Source organism: Heterodontus francisci, chromosome 11 (genome assembly GCF_036365525.1).
Source record: "Heterodontus francisci isolate sHetFra1 chromosome 11, sHetFra1.hap1, whole genome shotgun sequence".
In the NCBI taxonomy this organism is placed as follows: domain Eukaryota; kingdom Metazoa; phylum Chordata; class Chondrichthyes; order Heterodontiformes; family Heterodontidae; genus Heterodontus; species Heterodontus francisci.
In genome coordinates, this window is record NC_090381.1 from 80,521,352 (window position 1) to 80,546,005 (window position 24,654).

At 42.2% G+C, this 24,654-nt stretch overlaps 1 protein-coding gene across 6 annotated transcripts in view; it reads left to right on the plus strand.

Annotated features, from left to right (window-relative positions):
* LOC137375327 (endothelin-converting enzyme 2-like) overlaps positions 1-23,155 on the plus strand; it is a 172,804-nt gene extending 149,649 nt beyond the window's left edge. For all 6 annotated transcript variants that reach the window (XM_068042327.1, XM_068042324.1, XM_068042329.1 and 3 more), the window contains 7 exons: positions 13,848-13,925; positions 15,589-15,692; positions 17,075-17,185; positions 17,292-17,359; positions 18,052-18,242; positions 19,947-20,042; positions 20,631-23,155. In XM_068042327.1, coding sequence (XP_067898428.1) covers positions 13,848-13,925; positions 15,589-15,692; positions 17,075-17,185; positions 17,292-17,359; positions 18,052-18,242; positions 19,947-20,042; positions 20,631-20,807 — 825 coding nt within the window. In that variant the 3' untranslated portion in view covers positions 20,808-23,155. The remainder of the gene's footprint in view (positions 1-13,847; positions 13,926-15,588; positions 15,693-17,074; positions 17,186-17,291; positions 17,360-18,051; positions 18,243-19,946; positions 20,043-20,630) is intronic.
* Positions 23,156-24,654: the final 1,499 nt, after the last annotated feature.

The following is a 24,654-nucleotide window of genomic DNA, read 5'->3' on the forward strand; positions in this document are numbered from 1 at the left end:
GTGACAGTGAAGAGACTGTTTAAGATGGTGAATGGGGTGCCAATCAAGCAGGCTGCTTTGTCCTGGATGGTGTTGAGCTTCTTGAGTGTTGTTGCAGTGGCACCCTTCCAGGCAAGTGGAGAGTATTCCATCACACTCCTGACTTGTGCCTTGTAAGTGGTGGGAAGGCTGTGAGGAGTCAGGAGGTGAATTACTTGCTGCAGATTACCCAATTTCTGACATGCTTTTGTAGCCACAGTATTTATGTGGCCGCTGCAGCTAAGTGTCTGGTTAGTGGTAAGCCCCAGGATGTTGATGGTGGAAGATTCAGTGATGTTAATACCGTTGAATGCCAGTGGGCTGTGGTTAGACTCTCTCTTGTTTGAGACGGTCAATGCCTGGCACTTGTGTGGCACGAATGTTACTACTTATTCGCCCAAGCCTCAATGTTGTTCAGGTCTTGCTGCATGCACACACAGATTGCTTCATTATCTGAGGAGGTGCGAATGGAACTGAGTACTGTGCAATCATCAGTGAACATCCCCTGATCTAATGTTGGTCTGAAGGTCATTGATGAAGCATCTGAAGGTAGTTGGATCTAGGACACTGAGGAACTCCTGCAGCAATATCCTGGGACTGAGATGATTGTCTCCAACAAGTCAAACCATCTTTCCTTGTGCTAGGTATGACTCCATCCTGTGGAGAATTTTACCCCCGATTCCCATTGACTTCAGTTTTACTAGAGCTCGTTGATGACACACTCGGTCAAATACTGCCTTGATGTCAAGGGCAGTCACTCTCACCTCATCTCTGGAATTCAGCTCTTCTGTCTATATTTGGATCAAGACCATAATGAGGTTTGGAACTAAGTGTCCCTGGCGGAACCGAAGCTGAGTATGAGTGAGCAGGTTATTGCTGAGTAAGTGCCACCTTGATAGTACTGTTGACAACACCTTCCGTCACTTTGCTGATGATTGAGAATAGACTGATGGGGCAATAATTGGCTGGATTGGATTTGTCATGCTCTTTGTGGATAGGCCATACCTGGGCAATTTTCCACTTGGTCTGGTAGATGACAGTGTTGTAACTGTACTGGAACAGCTTGACTAGAGGTGCAGCTAGTTCTGGAGCACAAGACTTTAACAGTGCAGCCGGGATATTGTTAGGGTCCAAAGCCTTTGTTGTATCCAGTGCGCTCAGCAGTTTCTTGATATCACGTGGAGTGAATTTAATTGGTTGAAGACTGGTTTCTGTGATGGTGGGGACCTTAGGAGGCTGAGATCAATCATCCACTTGGCACCTCTGGCTGAAGATAATTGCATATGCTTCAGCCTTGTCTTTTGCACTCATGTGCTGTGCTCTACTATCATTGAGGATGGGGATGTTCATGGTGCTTCCGCCTCCCATTAGTTCCTTAATTATCCAACACCATTCACAAAAGGATGTGGCAGGACTGCAGAACTTTGATCTGATCCACTGCTTTGGGATTGCTTTAGCATGCATATAGCCCTGTGCTGTAGCAGGTTGACACCTCTTTTTAGAATGCATGATGCTGCATGTTCTTCTGCACTCCTCATTGAACCAGCATTGATCTCCTGGCTTGATGGTAATATTAAATGTTGGGCCACGAGATTACAGATTGTGGTAGAATACAATTCTCCTGCTGCTGATGACCCACAGCGCCTAATATATCCCAAGTTTTGAGCTGTTAGATCTGTTCTGAATCCATACCATTTAGCACGGTGGTAATGCCACGATGGCGGGTGTCCTCAGAGTGACGACAGGAATTCAACTCCACAGGAACTTTGCAGTGGTCACTCCTACCAATACTCTAATGGATAGATGAATCTGCAATGGGTAGGTTGATGAGGATGAGTTCAAGTAGGTTTTTCCCTTGTGTTGGTTCTCTCACCACCTGCCGCAGTCTGGCAGATGATGTCCTTGAGGACTCAGGCAGCCCGGTCAGTAGTGGTGCTACCGTGCTACTCTTGGTGATGGACATTGAGGTTCCCCCACTCAGAGTACATTCTGTGCCCTTTCTACCCTCAGTGCAACTTCCAAGTGATGATTCATCAACTGATGGAGGGCGGTAGGTGGTAATCAGCAGGAGGTTTCCTTGCACATGTGAATCATGGAAACGGATGCTTTGTCAGTGACGAGCTCTACCCTTAGCTGTCATGGATAATGACCCCTCTGATCCATCCTGCCTGCTGACTCAGCACAGGTATCCAATAATTTCTGTCCCTTCCAGATGCAGCAAACTGCCGCGGGATGTTACTTACTGCCCACAGCTCGCATAGGTATGTTAATGAGACTTACATACAAACATATGAATTAGGAGCAGGAGAAGGCCACTCGACCCCTTGATCCTGCTTTGCCATTCAATAAGTTCATGGTTGAACTGATTACTCCACATTTCCACCTACCCCCGATAGCCTTCCACCCCCTTTCTTATCAAGAATCTATCTACCTCTGCCTTAAAAATATCCAAAGACTCTGGCTTTTGAGGAAGAGAGTTCCAAAGACTCACGACCCTCTGAGAGAAGACATTTCTCCTCATCTCTGTCTTAAATAGGCGACCCCTTATTTTTAAACAGTGACCTCTAGTTTGAGATTCTCCCACAAGGGGAAACAGCCTTTCCACATCCACCCTGTCAAGACCCCTCAGGATCTTATATGTTTCAATCAAGTCACCTCTTACTCTTCTAAATTCCAGCGGATACAAGCCTAGCCTGTTCAACCTTTCCTCATACGACAGCCCACCCATTCCAGGTATTAGTCTAGTAAACCTTCTCTGTATTGCTTCCAACGCATTGGCATCCTTCCTTAAATAAAGAGACCAGTACTGTACACAGTACTGCAGATGTGGTCGCACCAATGCCCTGTATAGCTGAAGCATAACCTCCCTACTTTTGTATTCAATTCCCCTTGCGATAAACAATAACATTCTATTAGCTTTCCTAATTACGTGCTGTACCTGCATACTAATCTTTTGCGATTCATGCACTAGGACACCCAAATTCGAACTCTGCAATCTCTCACCATTTAGATAATATGCTACTTTTTTATTCTTCCTGCCAAAATGGACAATTTCACACTTTCCCGCATTATACTCCATTTGTCAGGCCTTTGCCCACTCACAACCTATATATATAGGTTTGTAGCCTCCTTATGTCCTCTGCACAACTTACTTTCCTACCTATCTTTGTGTCATCAGCAAATTTAGCAACCATACCTTCGGTCCCTTCTTCCAAGTCATTTATATAAATTGTAAAAAGTTGAGGCCCCAGCACAGATCCATGTGGCACACCACTCGTTACATCTTGCCAACCAGAAAATGACCCATTTATGCCTACTCTCTGTTTCCTGTTAGCTAACCAATCTTCTGTCCAAGCCAATATGTTACCCCCGACACCATGAGCTTTTACTTTCTGCAATAAGCTTTGATGTGGCACCTTTCAAATGCCTTCTGGAAATCTAAGTACAATACATCCACTGGTTCCCCTTTATCCACAGCACATGTAACTCCCTCAAAGAATTCCTATAAATTGGTTAATCATGATTTTCCTTTCACAAAACCATGTTGATTCTGCCTGATTACCTTGAATTTTTCTAAATGCCCTGCTATAACATCTTTAATAATAGCTTCTAACATTTTCACTAAGACAGATGTTAAACTAACTGGCCTGTAGTTTCCTACTTTCTGTCTCCCTCCCTTGTCAAAGGAGTTACATTTGCTATTTTAGTTAACCAGGGATGGCGAGTTCCACCCTTGGAATTTTTCTTTCTCATTGGGTCTAAATATGATCCCACAAAAGTCCCAGGACATTGATCCTGGGTCAGAGTGCTAGAAAAGAAAGTTGGACTAGTAAGAAAGGGGGCATCAGTAGTTGAATAATCATACAGTTTCCAGGCCCACACATGTGGAGTACATAAATAGATAGAGTTTCTTCAAAATATTTAGAGAAAAGCACAGTTTCTTTCAGGAAATTTTTATTTGTTTGTATATTTAGTTTAAAAAAAAATAACTACAGTGAGAAAGTTTTGTACCAAGAATGAAAATGCTACCTGTCAAACTGCTTAAATCTACATTTTCTTGTATTGTTACATTTGTTTATTCAGGTCTCTTTATCTGTTGCTGTATTTATGGGAAATAGAATTCTGCCTGTCAATTTAAATCATTTGTTTTATGTGGGATGGAGATGGAATCTTATTTTCATTCTAAGGACAACTTGACCAAAAGGCCGTAAATTACCTCAATATTTAGACTAGCTTGAGAAGGTTGCAGCTAGCACAGCTAAACAGATGGGCATAGCATAATTCCTAATTAATAAATAACATACCAACATGGGAGCATGGCACTACAGGACAGAATTGCTTTGTTTTATCACTTAAGTGATTGGGAAAGATTCATAATTGCAATAAGTTTTGTAAGTTCTCAGCCTGCTAATTTGTGCTCTGTGTAATGGAAAGTAACTTTAGTTTTCATCAACACAGAGGTTATGATTGTTCTTTTCCCTATTCATTTAATAGTTTTTATGTTCATTTATAAGGATATTTTTGCAAAATTTCATATAGTAAATTTCTGATGTCTGCTGTGTAACTTAGGAAGTACGAAGAAGAGTCCAGGCACCAGGAAGAAAATTTGCTAGAAATCAATCCAGCCATTTCCCAGTGGCTAGCATTCTGACATTCTGCATTGTCAGCCTCTTTTCTCCGCTAGCAAAAGCAATTACATGTATCTGGGGTGCAGGTTTGAAAGAGGGGAGAACCAATTGGTCCTGTTTTCATCTGCAGACTCTAAAAATTGAAAAATAATTTTAAATTTTATTCAGGAACAGCAAATGCAACAAAAATTGGCAAACTTGTTGCAATCGTACTTTGTTTCAGAATGTTCCATTTGTCATTGATGGTTGTGACTGGATGTCAGCAGCTTGATTTATGTAAAAATGCATTAGAATTAGAACATTAATACTACTGCTAAGAGGATAAATGCTTGATAAGGTCAGCTGCTTCAACAGATATTTAAAGTCAGTATTCCCTAATTTTGTTTACACCCAACACTAATGCTAAACTAGCAGAAGACTGTTTGTTGCTTTAAATAAACTAGTTGGTCATTATTCAGTGAACTACTATACAAGGATGAATGAGAAAGGACAGAGACTGCTTGCGTTGTGTACCAATCATAACCTCTGCATCACCAACTCGTTCTTTCACACTAAACCCTGTCACCAGGTTTCTTGGAGGCACCCAAGATCACGTCGTTAGCACCAGCTGGACCTCATCATCACAAGGTGAGCCTCTTTAAACAGCATTCAAATCACATGCAGCTTCCACAGCATGGACTGCGACACCAATCACTCCCTGGTGTGCAGCAAGGTTAGACTCAAACCAAAGAAGCTGCATCACTCCAAACAGAAGAGCCGCTCGCGCATCAACACGAGCAGAATTTCTCATTCACAGCTGTCACATAAGTTTCTAAGTTCACTTGAAAAAGCCCTTCAAAACACTCCTACAGGGGATGCAGAGACCAAGTGGGCCCACATCAGAGACGCCATCTATGACTCAGCAATGACCACCTATGGCAAACGTGTGAAGCGTAATGCAGACTGGTTTCAATCTCACTTTGAAGAACTGGAACCTGTCATAGCCGCTAAGCGCATCGCACTGCTGAACTACAAGAAAGTCCCCAGCGAGTTAACATCCGTAGCACTTAAAGGAGCCAGAAGCGCTGCACAATGAACAGCTAGGCGCTGCGCAAATGACAACTGGCAACACCTATGCAGTCATATTCAGCTGGCCTCTGACACTGGAAACATCAGAGGAATGCACGATGGCATTAAGAGAGCTTTTGGGCCAACCATGAAGAAGATCGCCCCCCTCAAATCTAAATCAGGGGACACAATCACTGACCAATGCAAGCAAATGGACCGCTGGGTGGAGCACTACCTAGAACTGTACTGCAGGGAAAATGTTGTCACTGAGACTGCCCTCAATGCAGCCCAGTCTCTGCCAGTCATGGATGAGCTGGACGTACAGCCAACTAAATCGGAACTCAGTCATGCCATTGATTCTCTAGCCAGCGGAAAAGCCCCTGGGAAGGACGGAATTACCCCTGAAATAATCAAGAGTGCCAAGCCTGCTATACTTTCAGCACTGTACGAGCTGCGTTGCCTATGCTGGGACGAGCGAGCAGTATCACAGGACATGCGCGATGCCAATATCATCACCCTCTATAAGAACAAGGGTGACTGCGGTGACTGCAACAACTACCATGGAATCTCCCTGCTCAGCATGGTGGGGAAAGTCTTCCCTCGAGTCGCTTTAAACAGGCTCCACAAGCTGGCTGAGCGTGTCTACCCTGAGGCACAGTGTGGCTTTCAAGCAGAGAGATCCACCATTGACATGCTGTTCTCCCTCCGCCAGCTACAGGAGAAATGCCATGAACAACAGATGCCCCTCTACGTTGCTTTCATTGATCTCACCAAAGTCTTTGATCTCGTCAGCGGATGTGGTCTCTTCAGACTACTAGAAAAGATTGGATGTCCACCAAAGCTACTAAGTATCATCACCTCATTCCATGACAATATGAAAGGCACAATTCAGCAGTGCAGTGCCTCATCAGACCCCTTTCCTATCCTGAGTGGTGTGAAACAGGGCTGTGTTCTCACACCTACGCTGTTTGGGATATTCTTCTCCCTGCTGCTCTCACATGCGTTCAAGTCTTCAGAAGAAGGAATTTTCCTCCACACAAGATGAGGTGGCAGGTTGTTCAACCTTGCCCGTCTAAGAGCGAAGACCAAAGTACGGAAAGTCTTCATCGGGGAACTCCTCTTTGCTGATGATGCTGCATTAACATCTCACACTGAAGAGTGTCTGCAGAGACTCATCGACAGGATTGCGGCTGCCTGCAACGAATTTGGCCTAACCATCAGCCTCAAGAAAACGAACATCATGGGACTGGACATCAGAAATGCTCCATCCATCAGTATCGGCGACCACACTCTGGAAGTGGTTCAAGAGTTCACCTACCTAGGCTCAACTATCACCAGTAACCTGTCTCTCGATGCAGAAATCAACAAGCGCATGGGAAAGGCGTCGGCTGCTATGTCCAGACTGGCCAAGAGAGTGTGGGAAAATGGCGCACTGACACGGAACACAAAAGTCCGAGTGTATCAGGGCTGTGTCCTCAGTACCTTGCTCTACGGCAGCGAGGCCTGGACAACGTATGTCAGCCAAGAGCGATGTCTCAATTCACTCCATCTTTGCTGACTCCGGAGAATCCTTGGCATCAGGCGACAGGACCATATCTCCAACACAGAGGTCCTCGAGGCGGCCAACATCACCAGCATATACGCCCCACTGAGCCAGCGGCACTTGAGATGGCTTGGCCATGTGAGCCACATGGAAGATGGCAGGATCCCCAAGGACACATTGTACAGCGAGCTCGTCACTGGTATCAGACCCACCGGCCGTCCTTGTCTCCGCTTTAAAGACATCTGCAAATGCGACATGAAGTCCTGTGACATTGATCACAAGTCGTGGGAGTCAGTTGCCAGCGATCGCCAGAGCTGGCGGGCAGCCGTATAGGTGGGGCTAAAGTGTGGCGAGTCGAAGAGACTTAGCTGTTGGCAGGAAAAAAGACAGAAGCGCAAGGAGAGAGCCAACTGTGTAACAGCCCCTACAACCAATTTTATCTGTAGCACCTGTGGAATAGTCTGTCACTCTAGAATTGGTCTTTATAGCCACTCCAGGCGCTGCTTCACAAACCACTGACTACCTCCAGGCACTTACCCATTGTCTCTCGAGACAAGGAGGCCAAAGAGAGAAGAGACTATACAATTGTAATTCAATTTTGCAGAATATTACTTTGACAATTTGAAGTAAACGACAATTAAAAATGGCTCACGAAATAATTAGCCATTCGTAGTCTTGAACTATTATTGTATTGGAACCTGCAGAAAGTTAAAGAACTGCTCCAAGATCCATACCTATAGTGACTTTATCCTTGACTATTCGCTGGAAAGAAATACCCTACTCATTTTTTTAAAACTTCTAAATGTTGACTGTTTCATCCCACTCTACCCCAACCATATCCTCCAGCCTTACATGCCAGCATGCACCCTGTTATATCAATGGCTACTGAGTGATTGAACCTTTAGCCATCAGGCACATGCAATTGTTTTTGCTTGTTGGGGAAAGAGGCAGACAAAGCAGAATGCTTGTCACTCAGAGATGCTGGATTGACTTGTAACAACTTTTCCTCCAGGTGCTTGACCTCTTCTTCCTGACCTTATTAACATTGCCTCCTCCTTCAATCATACCCTCTGTCATATAGCACCCCCTTCTACATACCACTCCCATTTAGTAAAATTTACTGAGTAGCAGCTGGCATTTAGATTAGGGCCAAAAACAAAAAGTGCTGGAAATACTCAACAGGTCTGGAAGCATCTGTGGAGAGTGAAGCAAAGTTAACGTTTCAGGTCTGTGGCTTTTCATCAGAACTGGCAAAGGTTAGAAACGAATAGGGTTTCAAGCAAGTGAAGGGAAGGGGGGTGGGGGAGAGAACAAAAGGGAAGGTGTTTGATAGGGCAGAGGGAGTTTAAATAACAAAGCTGTCCTGGGACAAAGGCAAAGCGTGTATTAATGCTTGTGGTGAAAGACAAAGCATTAGTCCAGAGAGACTGTTAATAGTGGAATAATGAGCAGCTCTGATAACATGAAAAGCAGGCACATGGTTAAATTTTTTTTTTTTAAAAGGCCAGTCACGCTCCGAAGTTGTTGAACTCGATGTTCAGTCCACAAAACTGTAGAGTGCCTAATTGAAAGATCAGGTGCTGCTCCTCGAGCTTGCGACAATGTTCACTGGAACACTGGAGCAGGCCAAAGACAGAAATGTTGGCATGAGAGCAGGGGGGAGTGTTGATTGCCCCTATCTTTGCTCCATTTCCAATGTGTATCAATGAAATGGTATTCTGTTAGCGGAGCTTCCTGTTGTCCCTGTGTGGATGGCTGTCCAAGCTTTGCTTCAGCTTCCTGGGGAGTCTCCTCTTCTGCTACTATTTCAGCTTAATTTTCCTCTTAACTCTGCTCCAGGGCAGTGCTCCTTTGCAGGGTCAAGATGTGTAAAACACAGCAGACTACAATGTACCTGAAAACCTTGGTCAAGCTGAAGCGGGTACATCCTCAGATCAGTCAGCGCACAGAAAACTTTTGATTTTGCATCCCAATACTGTGGGACAGGGTATAAAGGAAGAAATAATGGCCGCTTGTCAGAAAGGTACAGCAATAATTATGGGGGATTTTAACCTATTTATAGACTGGAAAAATCAGAATGGCAGGGGTATCCTAGATGAGGAGTACATAGAATGTTTTCAGGATAATTTCTTGGAACAATACGTTCTGGAGCCAACCAGAGAGCAGGCTATACTAGACCTGGTATTGTGCAACAAGATAGGATTAATTAATGACCTCATAGTTAAGGCACCCATGGTAGCAGCGATCATATGATTGAATTTTACATTCAGTTTGAGGGAGAGAAGAGTGGTTCCAAGACTAGCATTTTAAACTTAAATAAGGGCAATTAAGAGGGCATGAAAGCAGAGCTAGCTAAAGTGAACTGGCAAATCAGGTTAAGGGATAGGTCAATAGCAATGCAGTGGCAGACATTTCAGATGATATTTCAGAATACACAAAATAGATACATTTCAACGAGAAAGAAAAATTCCAAGGTGGGACCCGTCATCCGTGGTTAACCAAAACAGTTAAAGATAGTCTCAAACTTAAAGAAAAAGTCTATAATTGGGCAAAGATGGGAGGCAGGTCAGAAGATTGGACAGAATATTAAAAAAAATAGATTGATAAGGAAGGTAAAATTAAAGTACAAGAGAAAGCTAGCTAGAAATATAAAGACAGTAAGAGTTTCTATAGATATTTAAAGAAAAGAGTTAACAAAGTGAGCGTTGGTCCTATAAAAAGTGAGTCTGGGGAATTAATAATGGATAATAAGGAGATGGCAGATGAATTGAACAGATATTTTGCATCAGTCTTCACTATTGAGGATACAAGTAACATCCCAGTATTCGCTGTAAGTCAGGAAATGGAAGGGAGGGAGGAAATCAATAAAATTACAATCACCAGGGAAGTGGTACTGAACAAATTGTTGGAGCTGAGGCTGACAAGTCTCCAGGTCCTGATGGACTTCATCCTAGGGTGTTAAAAGAAGTGGCTAATGAGATAGTTGATGCTTTAGTTTTAATTTTCCAAAATTCCCTAGATTCGGGGAAGGTTCCTTTAGATTGGAAAGTAGCGAATGTGACTCCTTTATTCAAAAAGGGAGGGAGACAGAAAGCAGCAAACTCCAGGCCAATTAGTTTAACATCTGTCTTAGGGAAAATGTTGGAAGCTATTATTAAATATGTTCTAGCAGAGCATTTAGAAAAATTCAAGGTAATCAGGCAGAGTCAAAGGGAAAGGGGAATCATGTTTAACCAATTTATTGGAGTTCTTTGAGGGAGTTATGTGTGTTGTGGATAAAGGGGTGGGTGTATTGTACTTAGATTTCCAGAGGCATTTGCTAAGGTTATTGCAGAAAATAAAAGCTCATGGTGTAGGGGGTAACATATTGGAATGGGTAGAAGATTGGTTAGCTAACAGGAAACAGAGAGTAGGCATAAATGGGTCATTTTCTGGTTGGCAAGATGTAACGAGTGGTGTGCCACATGGATCTGTGCTGGGGCCTCAACTTTTTACAATTTATATAAATGACTTGGAAGAAGGGACCGAAGGTATGGTTGCTAAATTTGCTGATGACACAAAGATAGGTAGGAAAGTAAGTTGTGAAAATGACATAAGGAGGCTACAAAGGGATATAGATAGGTTAAGCGAGTGGGCAAAGACCTGGCAAATGGAGTATAATGTGGGAAAGTGTGAAATTGTCCACTTTGGCAGGAAGAATTAAAAAGTAGCATATTATCTAAATGGTGAGAGACTGCAGAGCTCTGAGATGAAGAGGGATCTGGGTGTCCTGGTGCATGAATCGCAAAAGGTTAATATGCAGGTGCAGCACGTAATTAGGAAAGCTAATAGAATGTTATCATTTATCGCGAGGGGAATTGAATACAATAGTAGGGAGGTTATGCTCCAGCTATACAGGGCATTGGTGAGACCACATCTGGAGTACTGTGTACAGTATTGGTCTCCTTATTTAAAGAAGGATGTGAAGACATTTGAGGCAGTACAGAGAAGGTTTACTGGACTAATACCTGGAATGGGTGGGCTGTCCTATGAGGAAAGATTGGACAGGCTAGGCTTGTATCCGCTGGAAATTAGAAGAGTAAGAGGCGACTTGATTGAAACATATAAGATCCTGAGGGGGCTTGACAAGGTGGATGTGGAAAGGATGTTTCCCCTTGGGAGAGAATGGGAGAATCTCAAACTAGGGGTCACTTTTTAAAAATAAGGGGTCCCCTATTTAAGACAGAGATGAGGAGAAATTTTTTCTCTCAGGGTCAAGAGTCTTTGGAATTCTCTTCCTCAAATGGCAGAGGAAGCAGAGTCTTTGAATATTTTTAAGGCAGAGGTAGATAGATTCTTGATAAGTATGGGGGTGGAAGGTTATTGGGGTTAGGTGGAAATGTGGAGTAATCAGTTCAACCATGAACTTATTGAATGGCGGAGCAGGCTTGCGGGCACGAGTGGCCTTCTCCTACTCCTAATTCATATATTTTTATATGCTTGACCAAGACCTGAGTGGCTCATTCTCACCAGCTCTAATCTATCTGTTTTTCAAATAATTTGTTTGCCAGGGCAGCAGTTGTGTCCTATTGGCCACCAATCCAGTCTTTCTTACCCTTCAAAACCAGGTGAGACACAACAACAGGTTATTTTCATAGCACCTTTAATGTACTAAAACATCCCAAGGTGCTATTTTTTTTATTTGTTCATGGGATGTGGGTGTCACTGGCTAGGCCAACAGTTATTGCCCATCCCTAATTGCCCTTGAGAAGGTGGTGGTGAGCTGTGTTCATGAACCTCTACAGTCCTTGGGGACTTGATGGTAGGAAGGGAGTTCCAAGATTTTGACCCAGCGACAGTGAAGGAACACAGGAGCATTATAAAACAAGATATATCATTGAGTCACATAAGGAGATATTAGGTCAGGTGGTCAGATTGGTCGCAGAGGTAGATTTTAAGGAGTGTCTTAAAAGAGGAAAGAGAGATGGAGAGGTTTAGGGAGGGAATTCCAGAGCATGGACTTGGGCAACTGAAGGCACGGCCACCAATGGTGGAGCGATTAAAATTGTGGATGCTCAAGAGGCCAGGATTAGATCAGTGCAGATATCTTGGAGGCGTGTGGGTAGGAAGAGATTACAGAGATAGTGAGGAACAAGGTCATGGAGGGATTTGAAAATAAGGATGAGAATTTTAAAATCAAGAATCAAGACTGGGAACTAATGTAGGTCAGCGAGCATATGTGTTATAAGTGATCAGGGCTTGGTGCGAGTTAAGACTTGGGCAGCAGAGTTTTGGATGACCTCAAGTTTACACAGGGTAGAATGAGGGAGCCATTCCTTCAGGAAAGGAAATCTGCTGTCTTTACCTGGTCTGCTGCACATGTGACTCCATACCCACAACAATGTGTTTGACTCTTAAATGACTTAACAAGCCACTGAGTTCAAGGGCAATTAGGGATGGGCAATAAATGCTGGCCTAGCCAGCGACACCCACATCCCATAAATAAATAAGTACATGGAATAGTCAAGTTTAGAAGTAGCTAAGGCATGAATGAGGGTTTCAGCAGCAGATGAGCTGAGACAGGGGTGAAGTCGGGCTATATTACGCAGGTGGAAATTGGCGATCTTAGTGATGGCGCAAATACGTGATGGAAGTTCATCTCGGGGTCAAATAAAATACTACGGTTGTGAACAAACTGGTTTACTCTCAGTCTGTTGCCAGGAAGAGGGATGGAGTCAGTTGCTAGGGAACGGAGTTTCAAGCACAGATCAAAAACAAAGGCTTCAGTCTTCCCAATAGTTAATTGAAGGAAGTTTCTGCTCATCCAGCACTGGATGTCGGACAAGCAGTCTGATAATTAGGCAACAATGGAGGAGTCGAGAGAGGTGATGGTGAGATAGAGCTGGGTGTTGTCAGCATACATGTGAAAACTAATGCTGTGTTTTTGAATGATGCTGCAGAGGGAGAAGCATGTAGATGCGAAATAGGAGGGAGCCAAGGATAGATCCTTGTGGGACACCAGCGGTAATGATGTGGGAGCAGGAAGAGAAGCCATTGCAACTGATACTGTGGATACGATTAGATGGATAAGAATGGAACCAGGTGAGAGCAGTCCCACTCAGCTGGACAACAGTGGAGAGGCATAGGAGAAGGATGTGTGGTCAACTTTGTCAAAGACTGCAGACAGGTCGAGAAGGATGAGGAGGGAAAGCTTACCTTTGTCACAGTCACATAAGACGTCATTTGTGACTTTGATAAGACACCATTGCTTATCACAAAATGAACGTATCATGAGAGCTACCAGGGTAGCAAACATTAATGGGCATGATTCTCTGTGTTCATGCAAGGCATCTGTTACTTGCATGTTGCATCTGTGAATTTCAGGTTGGAAAATGTAATACCTATTGTTGCTTGAAAGAAACCTGTGGCAGATAAATTCTAATGCAGCTGCACATTGGTGGAATGGAAGCCCTTTCTATTTATGGAGGTGGACAGCATTGGGCCCATATAGCCACAACTGCAGTCAATAATGCACTGTTCTTTGGAACTTGTTTGAAACTTGTTTTAAATTGTTCCTTCATTATATGTTATCAAGTGCTTAACTAATGTGTTTTTTTCCCCTTCCATCTTAGGCTGATGCCATCTATGACATGATTGGTTTTCCAGATTTCATTTTAGATACAAAGGAGCTGGATGAAGTTTATGATGGTGTGAGTAAACATATCCTAAAAGGATTAAGATGTGGAACCAATTTCTTTTATTGTTGGTTTTATTTGTTATTTTGTTTTGCACTAAACTGTTCAAAACTTTTGAATCTGTCCACAAAAGACTTCTGTGTAAATATTGCTGCATTTATTCAGTCTGATGGCCCTTAGAAATGAGGAATGTTTAACTTAATCTCACTAACCAAAATGTTCATTGGCTGATGGGGAAAGAAAGGTCGGAACCAATGTAAGGTTTATGTTAAGGTTTGAAATTAATAGGATGGCACTTATGCATATTGTATAGAAAATCTCTAGCTACCTTGTACGAGGTTTTACAAACTGATTACACTTTGTAAATGCAAGTGGTCACACAAACCATGGACAAAAACAAATCTTCTGAAAATGACCACATTTATTGACTGCTTCCACCACCATGACTTAATAATGTTTTAAAATTACAACTATCTAAATATACATTTAAAAAGACTGTCAGAAATTGATATACATGTGAACGATTCTTGTTACCTGATCAACACAATATAGAATATCCATTCACATTTATGCATGTTAAACTCACCTACATGTAAATTGAAACACAGGTATCTTGTTAGCAGGACCAGAATTGCACTGTACTGGTCATCTTGTGTATATATATTTAATGTTTCTTTTTAAAATTATCATCTACCTACCACAGGTAAGCCAAGTTTTATGTGTACAAATCACTACAAAAGTGAGAAACACTATTTCATGTCCCAGAAGTAGTCTCTTTGTTTCTGCGTGCCTTTTTCAAATTTCAGGAAGACTGCGATGTTGGTTCTGTTACAAGATTTTCTGTACATTTCAAACAGACAATGAATCCAATAATACTTTAGCAGTTCGAATGCCAAGGCCCTGTATTGGGTACGAAGGCCTAATGTCTACTGTGCATGCGAGGCAATGAAAGATATTTGAGAAACATCAGGGGGAGAAATTTGTGTAGTGGTGCTACGCAGACTTGCGTTGATTCCCTGGGGCAAGCAGCGCTGTGGGCTGCTACCTGCATGACCAGTTGAAGCAGTGATATGCAAAGATTTCTCCCTTTTAAGGTGTTAAGACCCTGCACATTACAAAACTCAACACATAACCTTTGTTTTAGCATCCCCAAAGTATGATCCACCAAGAACTGAGTGCGGCTGAGTGACTGCAGGGCAGCAGGTGATGGTGGTGGCATAAAACATAATTCAGTTTTAAGACTTGGATAGTCTTCTCTTTGTTATAGGAGCACTTTACTACCGCAACTTTCACTTGGCCACCAATGCCCAACTCCTGAAAGGAGATGTATATCCTTAACTGTATTTTTTCTGAAACGGCAGCATTTCACTAACTGCTAGTACCCAACTTTCCAGCCCCAACCATCATAGCGCACCAAAGTGCCACAAAAATATTTAAATGAGCTAAGTGCCCATTATTGTGCAAGATCAGCCCATTGGTGTGAAAGTGTATGGAGCACCTGAAGAGCAGCAGTCCCTATGACTCCACTTGGGCTGACTTTATCTGCCCTCCCATGAAACAATTGTCACTGATATTTGGGGAATAACAAATGAAGGTTACTTCCATTAAAATTTAATATGCATCATTCTTCAAATTCACTTGTCTTCCAATAATTTGCATCTTTTCATTTTTGCACCAGTATGAAGTATTGGAGGATTTGTTCTTTCAAAATATGTTGAATTTCTACAACTTTTCAGCCAAGGTTATGGCTGACCAGCTTCGGAAACCACCTAACCGAGACCAGTAGGTGTTATGAAATTTCTGTTCATCTTGCATGGCAATACTATTTCTTTAAGTAACTAAAAGGGAGAAAATAACAAGTAAGGAATGCTGCCAGTAAAGAGATTCCTTTTTGCTTGTGACCTTTTTTTTTAAAATGGTGTTTTAATTAATTCATTCATTAAATAATTTACAGCATTGGATAATGCTGTAAACAAGAAAATGTCATATAAAATTCTGTAAAACTTTCTCTGGCAAATGTTGTGATAAAATGGACGGCGCAGTGGCGCAGTGGTTAGCACCGCAGCCTCACAGCTCCAGTGACCCGGGTTCGGTTCTGGGTACTGCCTGTGCGGAGTTTGCAAGGTCTCCGTGACTGCGTGGGTTTCCTCCCACAGCCAAAGACTTGCAGGTTAATAGGTAAATTGGCCATTGTAAATTGCCCCTAGTGTAGGTAGGTGGTAGGAGAATGGTGAGCATGTGGTAGGGAATATGGGATTAATGTAGGATTAGTATAAATGGGTGGTTGTTGGTCAGCACAGATTCAGTGGGCCGAAGGGCCTGTTTCAATGCTGTATCTCTCTCTCTCTATAAAAAAAATTGATCATTTTAAATGTTGCTGAAGTATTTCAATATGCTGGTTAATGTTGTGCTGTTTATGAAGAATGTTACAGGAGCAGATTTTACAAATTCATGCGCTGGAAGCACTATGGAGCTGTGGAGATCAGTGGGCCCTGCAGGATTTTCTGTACGTTTTAATGGCCAGAAATTACTGTAGGGCCCACTGAGCTGCACATTCAAATTCCCAATATGCACTCCGGGGCAAGGAGTGCAGTTTCATAAAGTCTACACTTATATGTACATTGTGCAAGATACAGATAAAAGTAAAAGATTCATGTTTATTGAAACAATTTAAATATTGAATATATGTTCTGTGAAACTTTTACTGTAATGATATAAATAATATTTTGCATTAGCATTTAAACAAATGTATGAGCTGGAAATAAATAAAAATGTTTTGACAGAATTTGTTCATGGGAATAAGTAGCTAAAATTAGAAGAATGAACTTCAGACAATATTTTTTCAGAATGCACCTGAGGGTGACTTGTAAAGATGTGTTGCTAAAAATAAGAGATTTCCATATCCTTTTATATGAAATCAAAAGTCCCCTTCTGTATGTGAAACTGTTCATTAAAGGAAGGTAACCTACATAAAATTTACTGAAATAATGATAGCTGCACAATGTAATTAATTCTGAGGAGCCATTGGGACATTTCTGAGAGATGTGATAAGGCAGTATGTAAATAAAGTGCTTTCTTCATTGAAAGTGACTGGTATTGTACATTAATAACTGGAATTAACAATGGTTCAAATACTTAATCCTGTACTTTTCTTCTGACTATAGGTGGAGCATGACACCTCCTACAGTAAATGCATATTACCTGCCAACAAAAAATGAGATAGTCTTTCCTGCTGGGATTTTGCAAGCACCATTCTATGCCAGAAGCAGTCCAAAGCAAGTACTTCCCCTTGTATTTTTCAGTGCCAAGATACCTTCATTAAATGTCCATCACATAAAGATCAGCTCAAATAACCAATATTTCTTTTCTTTTTAATAATAGGTCTCTGAACTTTGGAGGCATTGGAGTGGTGATGGGTCATGAATTAACACATGCCTTTGATGATCAAGGTATAGCAATAGATACAAGACCAGACATTTCAGATGTGCAGTGGCATTGCCAGAACTTTGCAGGCATCAACTTGCAGCATGCATCTGGCCTCATCATGACCCCACCCCAAATTCCAGGGATGGGATTATTTAAGTATTAGGGGTAGACACCCGTGCCAGTACTGGCAGTATGAACCTGCATAATTTTGGAGCAGCGCAGTGCCTCTCCATTGGGGATGGCACAGAGCAGGCTCACAAGATTTTTATAATAAAATCATCCATTACAGCTGCTCCCTTGTAGGTGGGCCCCATATTCAAATGGCAATTGATCTATCTGGTATTAATTACCATTTGATGTGGCATTGGTGAAGTCCATATGCATCCCTGTATGGCAAGTACACTTGCTTTGTGCAAACGTACTTGTCACTTGCTGTATGAGATGTGTAACTGATGGGGAGGCCAGGGATCCCAACAGACACTTAAAAATATAATGTTGGGATGGGGGTGGGCGGGGGGGGGGGTGGGGTTGGTTGGTGGAAGAAGTGTCTCTCTTCATTCAGAGAGTTCTCATAGCAAAGAGCAAAATCTGGCAGAAATGTGTTCTGTCCCAATTTCTTACCATGTAAAAGAACAAAATTTCTAGGTGGCAGCACTTTATTGTAATCATTGTGTGGTGTTAACTTAAATTTTTCTACGTAACTTCTCTTATGCAGGCAGAGAATATGACAAAGATGGTAATTTACAACCATGGTGGCAAAATTCTTCAGTTGAAACTTTTAAGAACAAAACTGAGTGTATGGTCAACCAGTACAACCAGTACACAGTAAATGGAGAACATATCAATGGAAAGCAGACATTAGGCGAAAACATTGCAGACAATGGTGGGCTAAAAGCTGCATATCATGTAGGTTGATCATTTTAATGTGAAACAATTGACACCTTGTAAATATATCTAGTATTGTTTACACACAATTCATTTTCTGAAGGCGTTTGATAAAGCGCCATCTAAGACATCCATTATGAAAGGAGACAGTTTAAATGATTGGTCAGATAGGTGTCAGATGGAGTTCTTTGCAGAGAAATGTGAACTACTACATTTTTGGTAGAATGAACAGTGAAAGGAAGTATACCCTAAACAGTAAACACGGTGAGATAGATCTTGCTAAGAGAACAGACACACAGGAGTAGAAATTCTTTTTGGGCAGTAGTGCAATATCACTTATCATTATACTCCTTGCCCAATATTCAGTTCCATTGCCTTCAATAGAACTGAATATCAAGATGAATATCAAGAGAGGCATGTAACAAGCAGCTAATGCGGCACTGCCTGTTCAGTACTACCATCCAAGACAAATTTCTTTCCTATATTTCTTTAAAGCTGCAAGTGCAGATAGAAAACGCCTGTTGGTTTAGCATATCCAGAGCAAGATGATTTCAGAATGGGTCGTTGAAGAACTAAGTTGTTAAGTGACTTGTAGTAGGAATGACAATAGGATCTAATTATCTAACTCACTGTCACATTATATATGGTGCATCTGGCTGAGAAGGAAGAGAAGCTAAATGTAACAATGAACTACAATTGCCTCTTATCCTCTGACTTCCCTATCTCCCCCATCGTCTCTCTGTCTCTCCGGAGGCTTCAAGGCTCCCTTCTCAAATGGGTTAGGAGAGTAGAGGTCGTCGGAACTATTAGAAGTGACCAACCTTTCCCAGAGTTTATACACTGATTTCTCCACAAGAAATGATGATGGAGTCTATCGTCAAGTCGATAGACAAGCCTCAGTGGTTGTGAGTGCATTGATGGGAGTGGAGCTCAATCCTGGATGCTACACATATCGCATTGAAAGCCAGATATGGCAGATAGATGACTTCCCTGCCATGCCAGGGGCTTGGCAACCAGATCTCACAACCTTGCAGCCTCAAATTAATTCAGACTGGCCTGGCAGGCATAATGCCATTGTGGTCTGTTGGTGTCTTCCCAAGTATCTGGGATATTTTAATATATGAGGGGGTCTTTAATTTGAATTTATAGCACATCATCTGCCCTACTCTGTTTTGAAATCTAGACTGTAGCTTGAAATATTGAGAATTCTACAATCAGGCATGCAATCACATGTCCAGACAAGTGAAACTTAACCTTTTTAAAGACATGAAGCCATCAAGGTCATGCACCCTGTTCTGCTGCAGCTTGATGCCAATGATACATCATAGCACAGGTGGAAAAGATCAAGTCATTTGATGTGATGCCAGTGGCAGATTTTCAACCCTTATGATGAGGACAACAGCCTGGTATGAGGTGACTTGTGAACAGATTGGAAGCCAGATTGAACGGATTCATATAGAGAGTTTTGTGCAATATTGGCACAGACGTTGGAGGCAAGAAGACACCCAAGGGTCTTAGAGAGTAGAGGTAGATGGGAGACATTTGACAGTGGAGAGGGCAGATGTCTTCAGGATGAGTTTTTTTGAGCAGGGTGTGATGAATCTAGTATGGAACTAGTTTTTATTTCTTGAGTACTTACATTCCTGCACGCATTCATATTTTCAGTATTGTTTGACAAATTTGTAAATTGCCTGTAAGCTTAACTATGTTGTATACAAATTTCAGGCCTACAAAACATGGGTGAAACAGAATGGAGAAGAAAAAATATTGCCTGCTGTTGACTTGACCAACCACCAACTCTTTTTTGTGGGGTTTGCGCAAGTAAGAATTATGAAAAGTCAATAAATTGCAATAAAATTGCTTTACTTATTTTATTCTCCACACAAATACCATTGATTGTTTTAAAATAACATCACTTTACAATTATGCTCTCCAAATAATGTATACAATTGATCTGTCAATGATTCTAACAGAGGTAGGGGCAATCAATTGAAAGGTATTTGTAGAGCACTTAACATTTTCAACTATGAGGGAGAGCTTGAAAAAGCTTTGACATTTCCAAAAATATTACTACTACAGTGAATATCGTGATTAAAAACAGAAGAGAATTCTGTATTTAAATGAAAAACTGAGGCACATTTAATAGTATCCAGAGTGAAGTAAGAAATGTAAGCTATAAACTTAAACTGTGGTTAAAAGCAGTTAGCAGTCGCAGAAATACCTGAGTAAATCATAAGTGCTGTTCATACAGTGTAATTCCAAGGCAAATATGATAGTAATTAGTTAAAATTAATGGACTACTATAACATTCCTCTCATGAAATTGTTTAAATGATCAATGTTCAAAGATTTGTCATATAAGGTGATAGTTATGTAACGCTGATGGATTTAATTTCTATTACCCTAACAGGTATGGTGCTCAGTGCGTACACCAGAGAGCACACATGAAGGCCTCATTACAGACCCACACAGCCCAGCCAAATTTCGGGTTATTGGTACATTATCGAATTCCAAAGACTTTGCTGAACATTTCAATTGTCCAATGGGGGCGCCAATGAATCCTGGAAAACAATGTGAAGTGTGGTAGTTTTGGATATTCTCATGATGGAACTATACACTTGATAGTTTTCATGGGAAGTTGAAAAACTATATTGAAACACTAACCTAAGAGGAAATTATGATAAAAGAAAACATACGTTATATCACGCACTTTTTTGTACCACAAATGTTAAAAATACATAGTACATGTCTGCGTGTTTCACTAGCCTGTGGCGCACAAAAACTTAATATGTTCGAACAATCTATAGCTTTGTTCTGAGGAGGAGATAAGGATGAAATATTTTGTGTGCTAGAAGATCTATATGATTCAGCATATGGGTTGTTTTCCCATGCAGAGTAACAGCATTCATATCATTACAAAACAGCTTGAAGCTGTGCTTTTATTTTGTACTATCAATTGAAAACAGTAGCCTGATGATTGGCACACTTAGGGGTAGATTTTGAAATTTTCTGTGTTACAAGTGTCTCAAGCCTATTTGTACAGTGCCATGCAAAAATGAAATTGCCCAAAATAAAATAAATGGTATTTGACTTTTCTGAATTAGGTATTATAGCAAACATTCTGAAACTGAATAACCATCTTAGCCAATCATGATAATTTATTTTGTGTCTCATCCATTGTTTGCAGTGGAAGAGGTTAGGTACTGAAATCCACTTTGTCCATTTTATCATCCTTGCTAATACTGTAACAGAGCACACAGGAGACATTAAGTTATACTGATAGTTTGAGTCACTGTAGTAGTGTTGTAGGTGGGAGGGTCACAGATCTTTCTGCACATCTGCTCAAGATCAGACAGCGATAAAACAGTGGACAAGAGAATTTTGAAAGGCTGAGGCACACTTAGTATCTAAAGTGAAGAAATGTACATTACAAACTTAACATTGTTAAAAGCAAATAAATTAACAATCACAGAAATAGTTAAAACATCAAATAGCTGAACTCAAGAGGTGAGGTGAGAGTGACTGCCCTTGACATCAAGGCAGCATTTGACCGAGTATGGCATCAAGCAGCCCTAGCAAAACTGGAGTCAATGGGAATCAGGGGGAAAACTCTCCGCTGGTTGGAGTCATACCAAATGCAAAGGAAGATGACAGTGGTTGTTGGAGGTCAATCATCTGAGCTCCAGAATATCGCTGCAGGAGTTCCTTAGGGTAGTGTCCTAAGCCCAACCATCTTCGGCTGCTTCATCAATGACCTTCCTTCAATCATAAGGTCAGAAGTGGGGATGTTCGCTGCTGATTTCACAATGTTCAGCACCATTCGTGACCCCTCAGATACTGAAGCAGTCCGTGTAGAAATGCAGCAAGACCTGGACAATATCCAGGCTTGGGCTGATAAGTGGCAAGTAACATTCGCGCCACACAAGTGCCAGGCAATGACCATCTCCAACAAGAGGGAATCTAACCATCTCCCCTTGACATTCAATGACATTACCATCGCTGAATCCCCCACTAACAACATCCTAGGGGCTACCATTGACCAGAAACTGAACTGGAATAGCCATATAAACACCATGGGTACTAGAGCAGGTCAGAGGCTAGGAATCCTGTGGTCAGTAACTCACCTCCTGACTCTCCAAAGCCACCATCTACAGGGCACAAATAGAGAGTGTGATGGAATACTCTCCACTTGCCTGGATGGGTGCAGCTCCAACAACACTCAAGAAGCTCGACACCATCCAGGACAAAGCAGCCCACTTGATTGGCACCCCATCCATAAACATTCACTCCACCACTGACACATAGTTGCAGCAGTGTGTACCATCTACAGCAACGCACCAAGGCTCCTTAGACAGCACCTTAGACAAACCCGCGACCTCTACCAACTAGAAGGACAAGGGCAGCAAATGCATAGGAACACCACCACCTGCAAGTTCCCCTCCAAGTCACACACCATCCTAACTTGGAACTATATCGCCGTTCCTTCATTGTTGCTGGGTCAAAATCCTGGAACTTCCTACCCCACATGGACTGCAGCGGTTCAAGAAGGCAGCTCACCACCACCTTCTCAAGGGCAATTAGGGGTGGGCAATAAATTCTGGCCTAGCCAGCGATGCCCACATCCCATGAATGAATAAAAAAATTTTTTGCAAAGAATCTCATACACTTTTAAATTAAATGCTATATGAAAAAATCGAAAGGCGCCTAAACGAACTGAATCTTTGAAGAATCCTATAATGTTCAGTTGAAAAAGATAATTGAAAAAAAGAGCATAAACTGTAGAAGGCAATGGAGAGTGATTGGTATTACAACAACAATATGAAAGGTGACCAAACTGAGTGAAAAAATTTAAAGACTGTGGAAGATAAGATTACTTTGTTTTGCTACCGAGAGCTGTCCTTCAATTGGAATTTTATGCTGTCCCTTGCACCGGGTTTAGAGGGGGGGGGGGGGAGAGCATATAATCGGGCAGGATGGTGGCGGGGTTGTGGGGGGGTTGTGGGGGGCGGTGGAGCCGCCACCTTACGGCCTCCAATCAAATTATATCTGGGGTGGGATGGCCTGTGAACAGCCTTCCTATACTGCTGCCAATTGAGCCCCTTAAGTGGTCAATTAATGCCCAATAAAGGGCCTCATCCTGCTGCTGCCCAGAATTAGCCCAGCAGTGGGCGAGCTTGTCAACGCACAGAGAGCACGACAAGCAACCCCGTGTGGGTTGCTTGCCAGCTCCTGGAGGAGGAGGGGTCCCTCATTAAAAGGCACAGTACCTGAACGAGGGACCGGGCATTGGGAAGTGGGGGGGGCCGGTTTTTCAGAACTACATCCCTGCCCTTGCTGCCGAACTCCCTACAGCAACCTCCCCCCCCCACCCCCCCGCAACTCCCAACCCACGAAACCCCTCCCGCTGTGACTTCCCTGTGTCCTGGTTCCAGGGCCTCGGATGAGCACTCTACCGGCAACAGCCACCGCCTCCGCAGTGGTGCTGCTCAGTTAAAGAACTGCCATCCAATCAGCAGGCGGGACCTCTTCTGCCGGGGTCCTTGATTCCACGGAAGGCCCACTTGTGTCTACTTAAGTGTCTAATCAACACTTGATCCAGTGGCCCTTCCCCAGAGGAAGCAACGCAGGATTGTCGCTGGCACTTTTGCCGGTGGTCGAGAGTCCCATCGCCAAGACAAAATCCCAGCCTATGTGTGGATTTCAGCAATTATCTCCTGGAGTGTTGTATCCAACACTTCATGATAGTGTGATGGTTGTATCACTGGAGCATTTATCTATTGGTCAAGCAATTTCCATCTTATAGAAGGACAGTTGATGTTAGAAGAAGGACTGCAGGAGAGCAGCTACTTTTGAAATAACAGTCAATAAAGATAAAAATTACATTGCAGTACTGACCTTGTAGACCCTCATTAAGATGGCTCAAATTAAGTAATTAAACACGATACCTAGGTGGTAGATGTGAAAAATGTATGTACATCATATTGTACAAATGACTTTTTTCACAAGCCCAAAGATAGTTCTCAAGGGCAGTTCGTGATAGGCAATACATGCTGGCCTTGCCAGCAATGCTCACATCCCACAAATGAATAAAATAAAGTTATGTCATGGTTACTACACAGTAAGAAGTGTGCTTTTTTGATTAATCCACTGTCTTTTACACTACTGCTTAGATCTGGCTCTTAATGTGTGTAGATTGTTAGAACTGTCTTCATCTCTATATTGGAGCAGTAATACAGTACCATTGTGTGACTCATCATAAAATATGGTAAGACGTGAGTAAAGATTAACTTGATTATACTTCCTTTGGGCAGAATTAGCCTATCTTCAATTATATTATCCTCCACATACTGTATTACCTATTCTCCTTCCCTTTTGGCCATGGCTGTAGAGTTAACTTACAGTTGTTCATCCGATATTACTGGCCTACTGTTTTG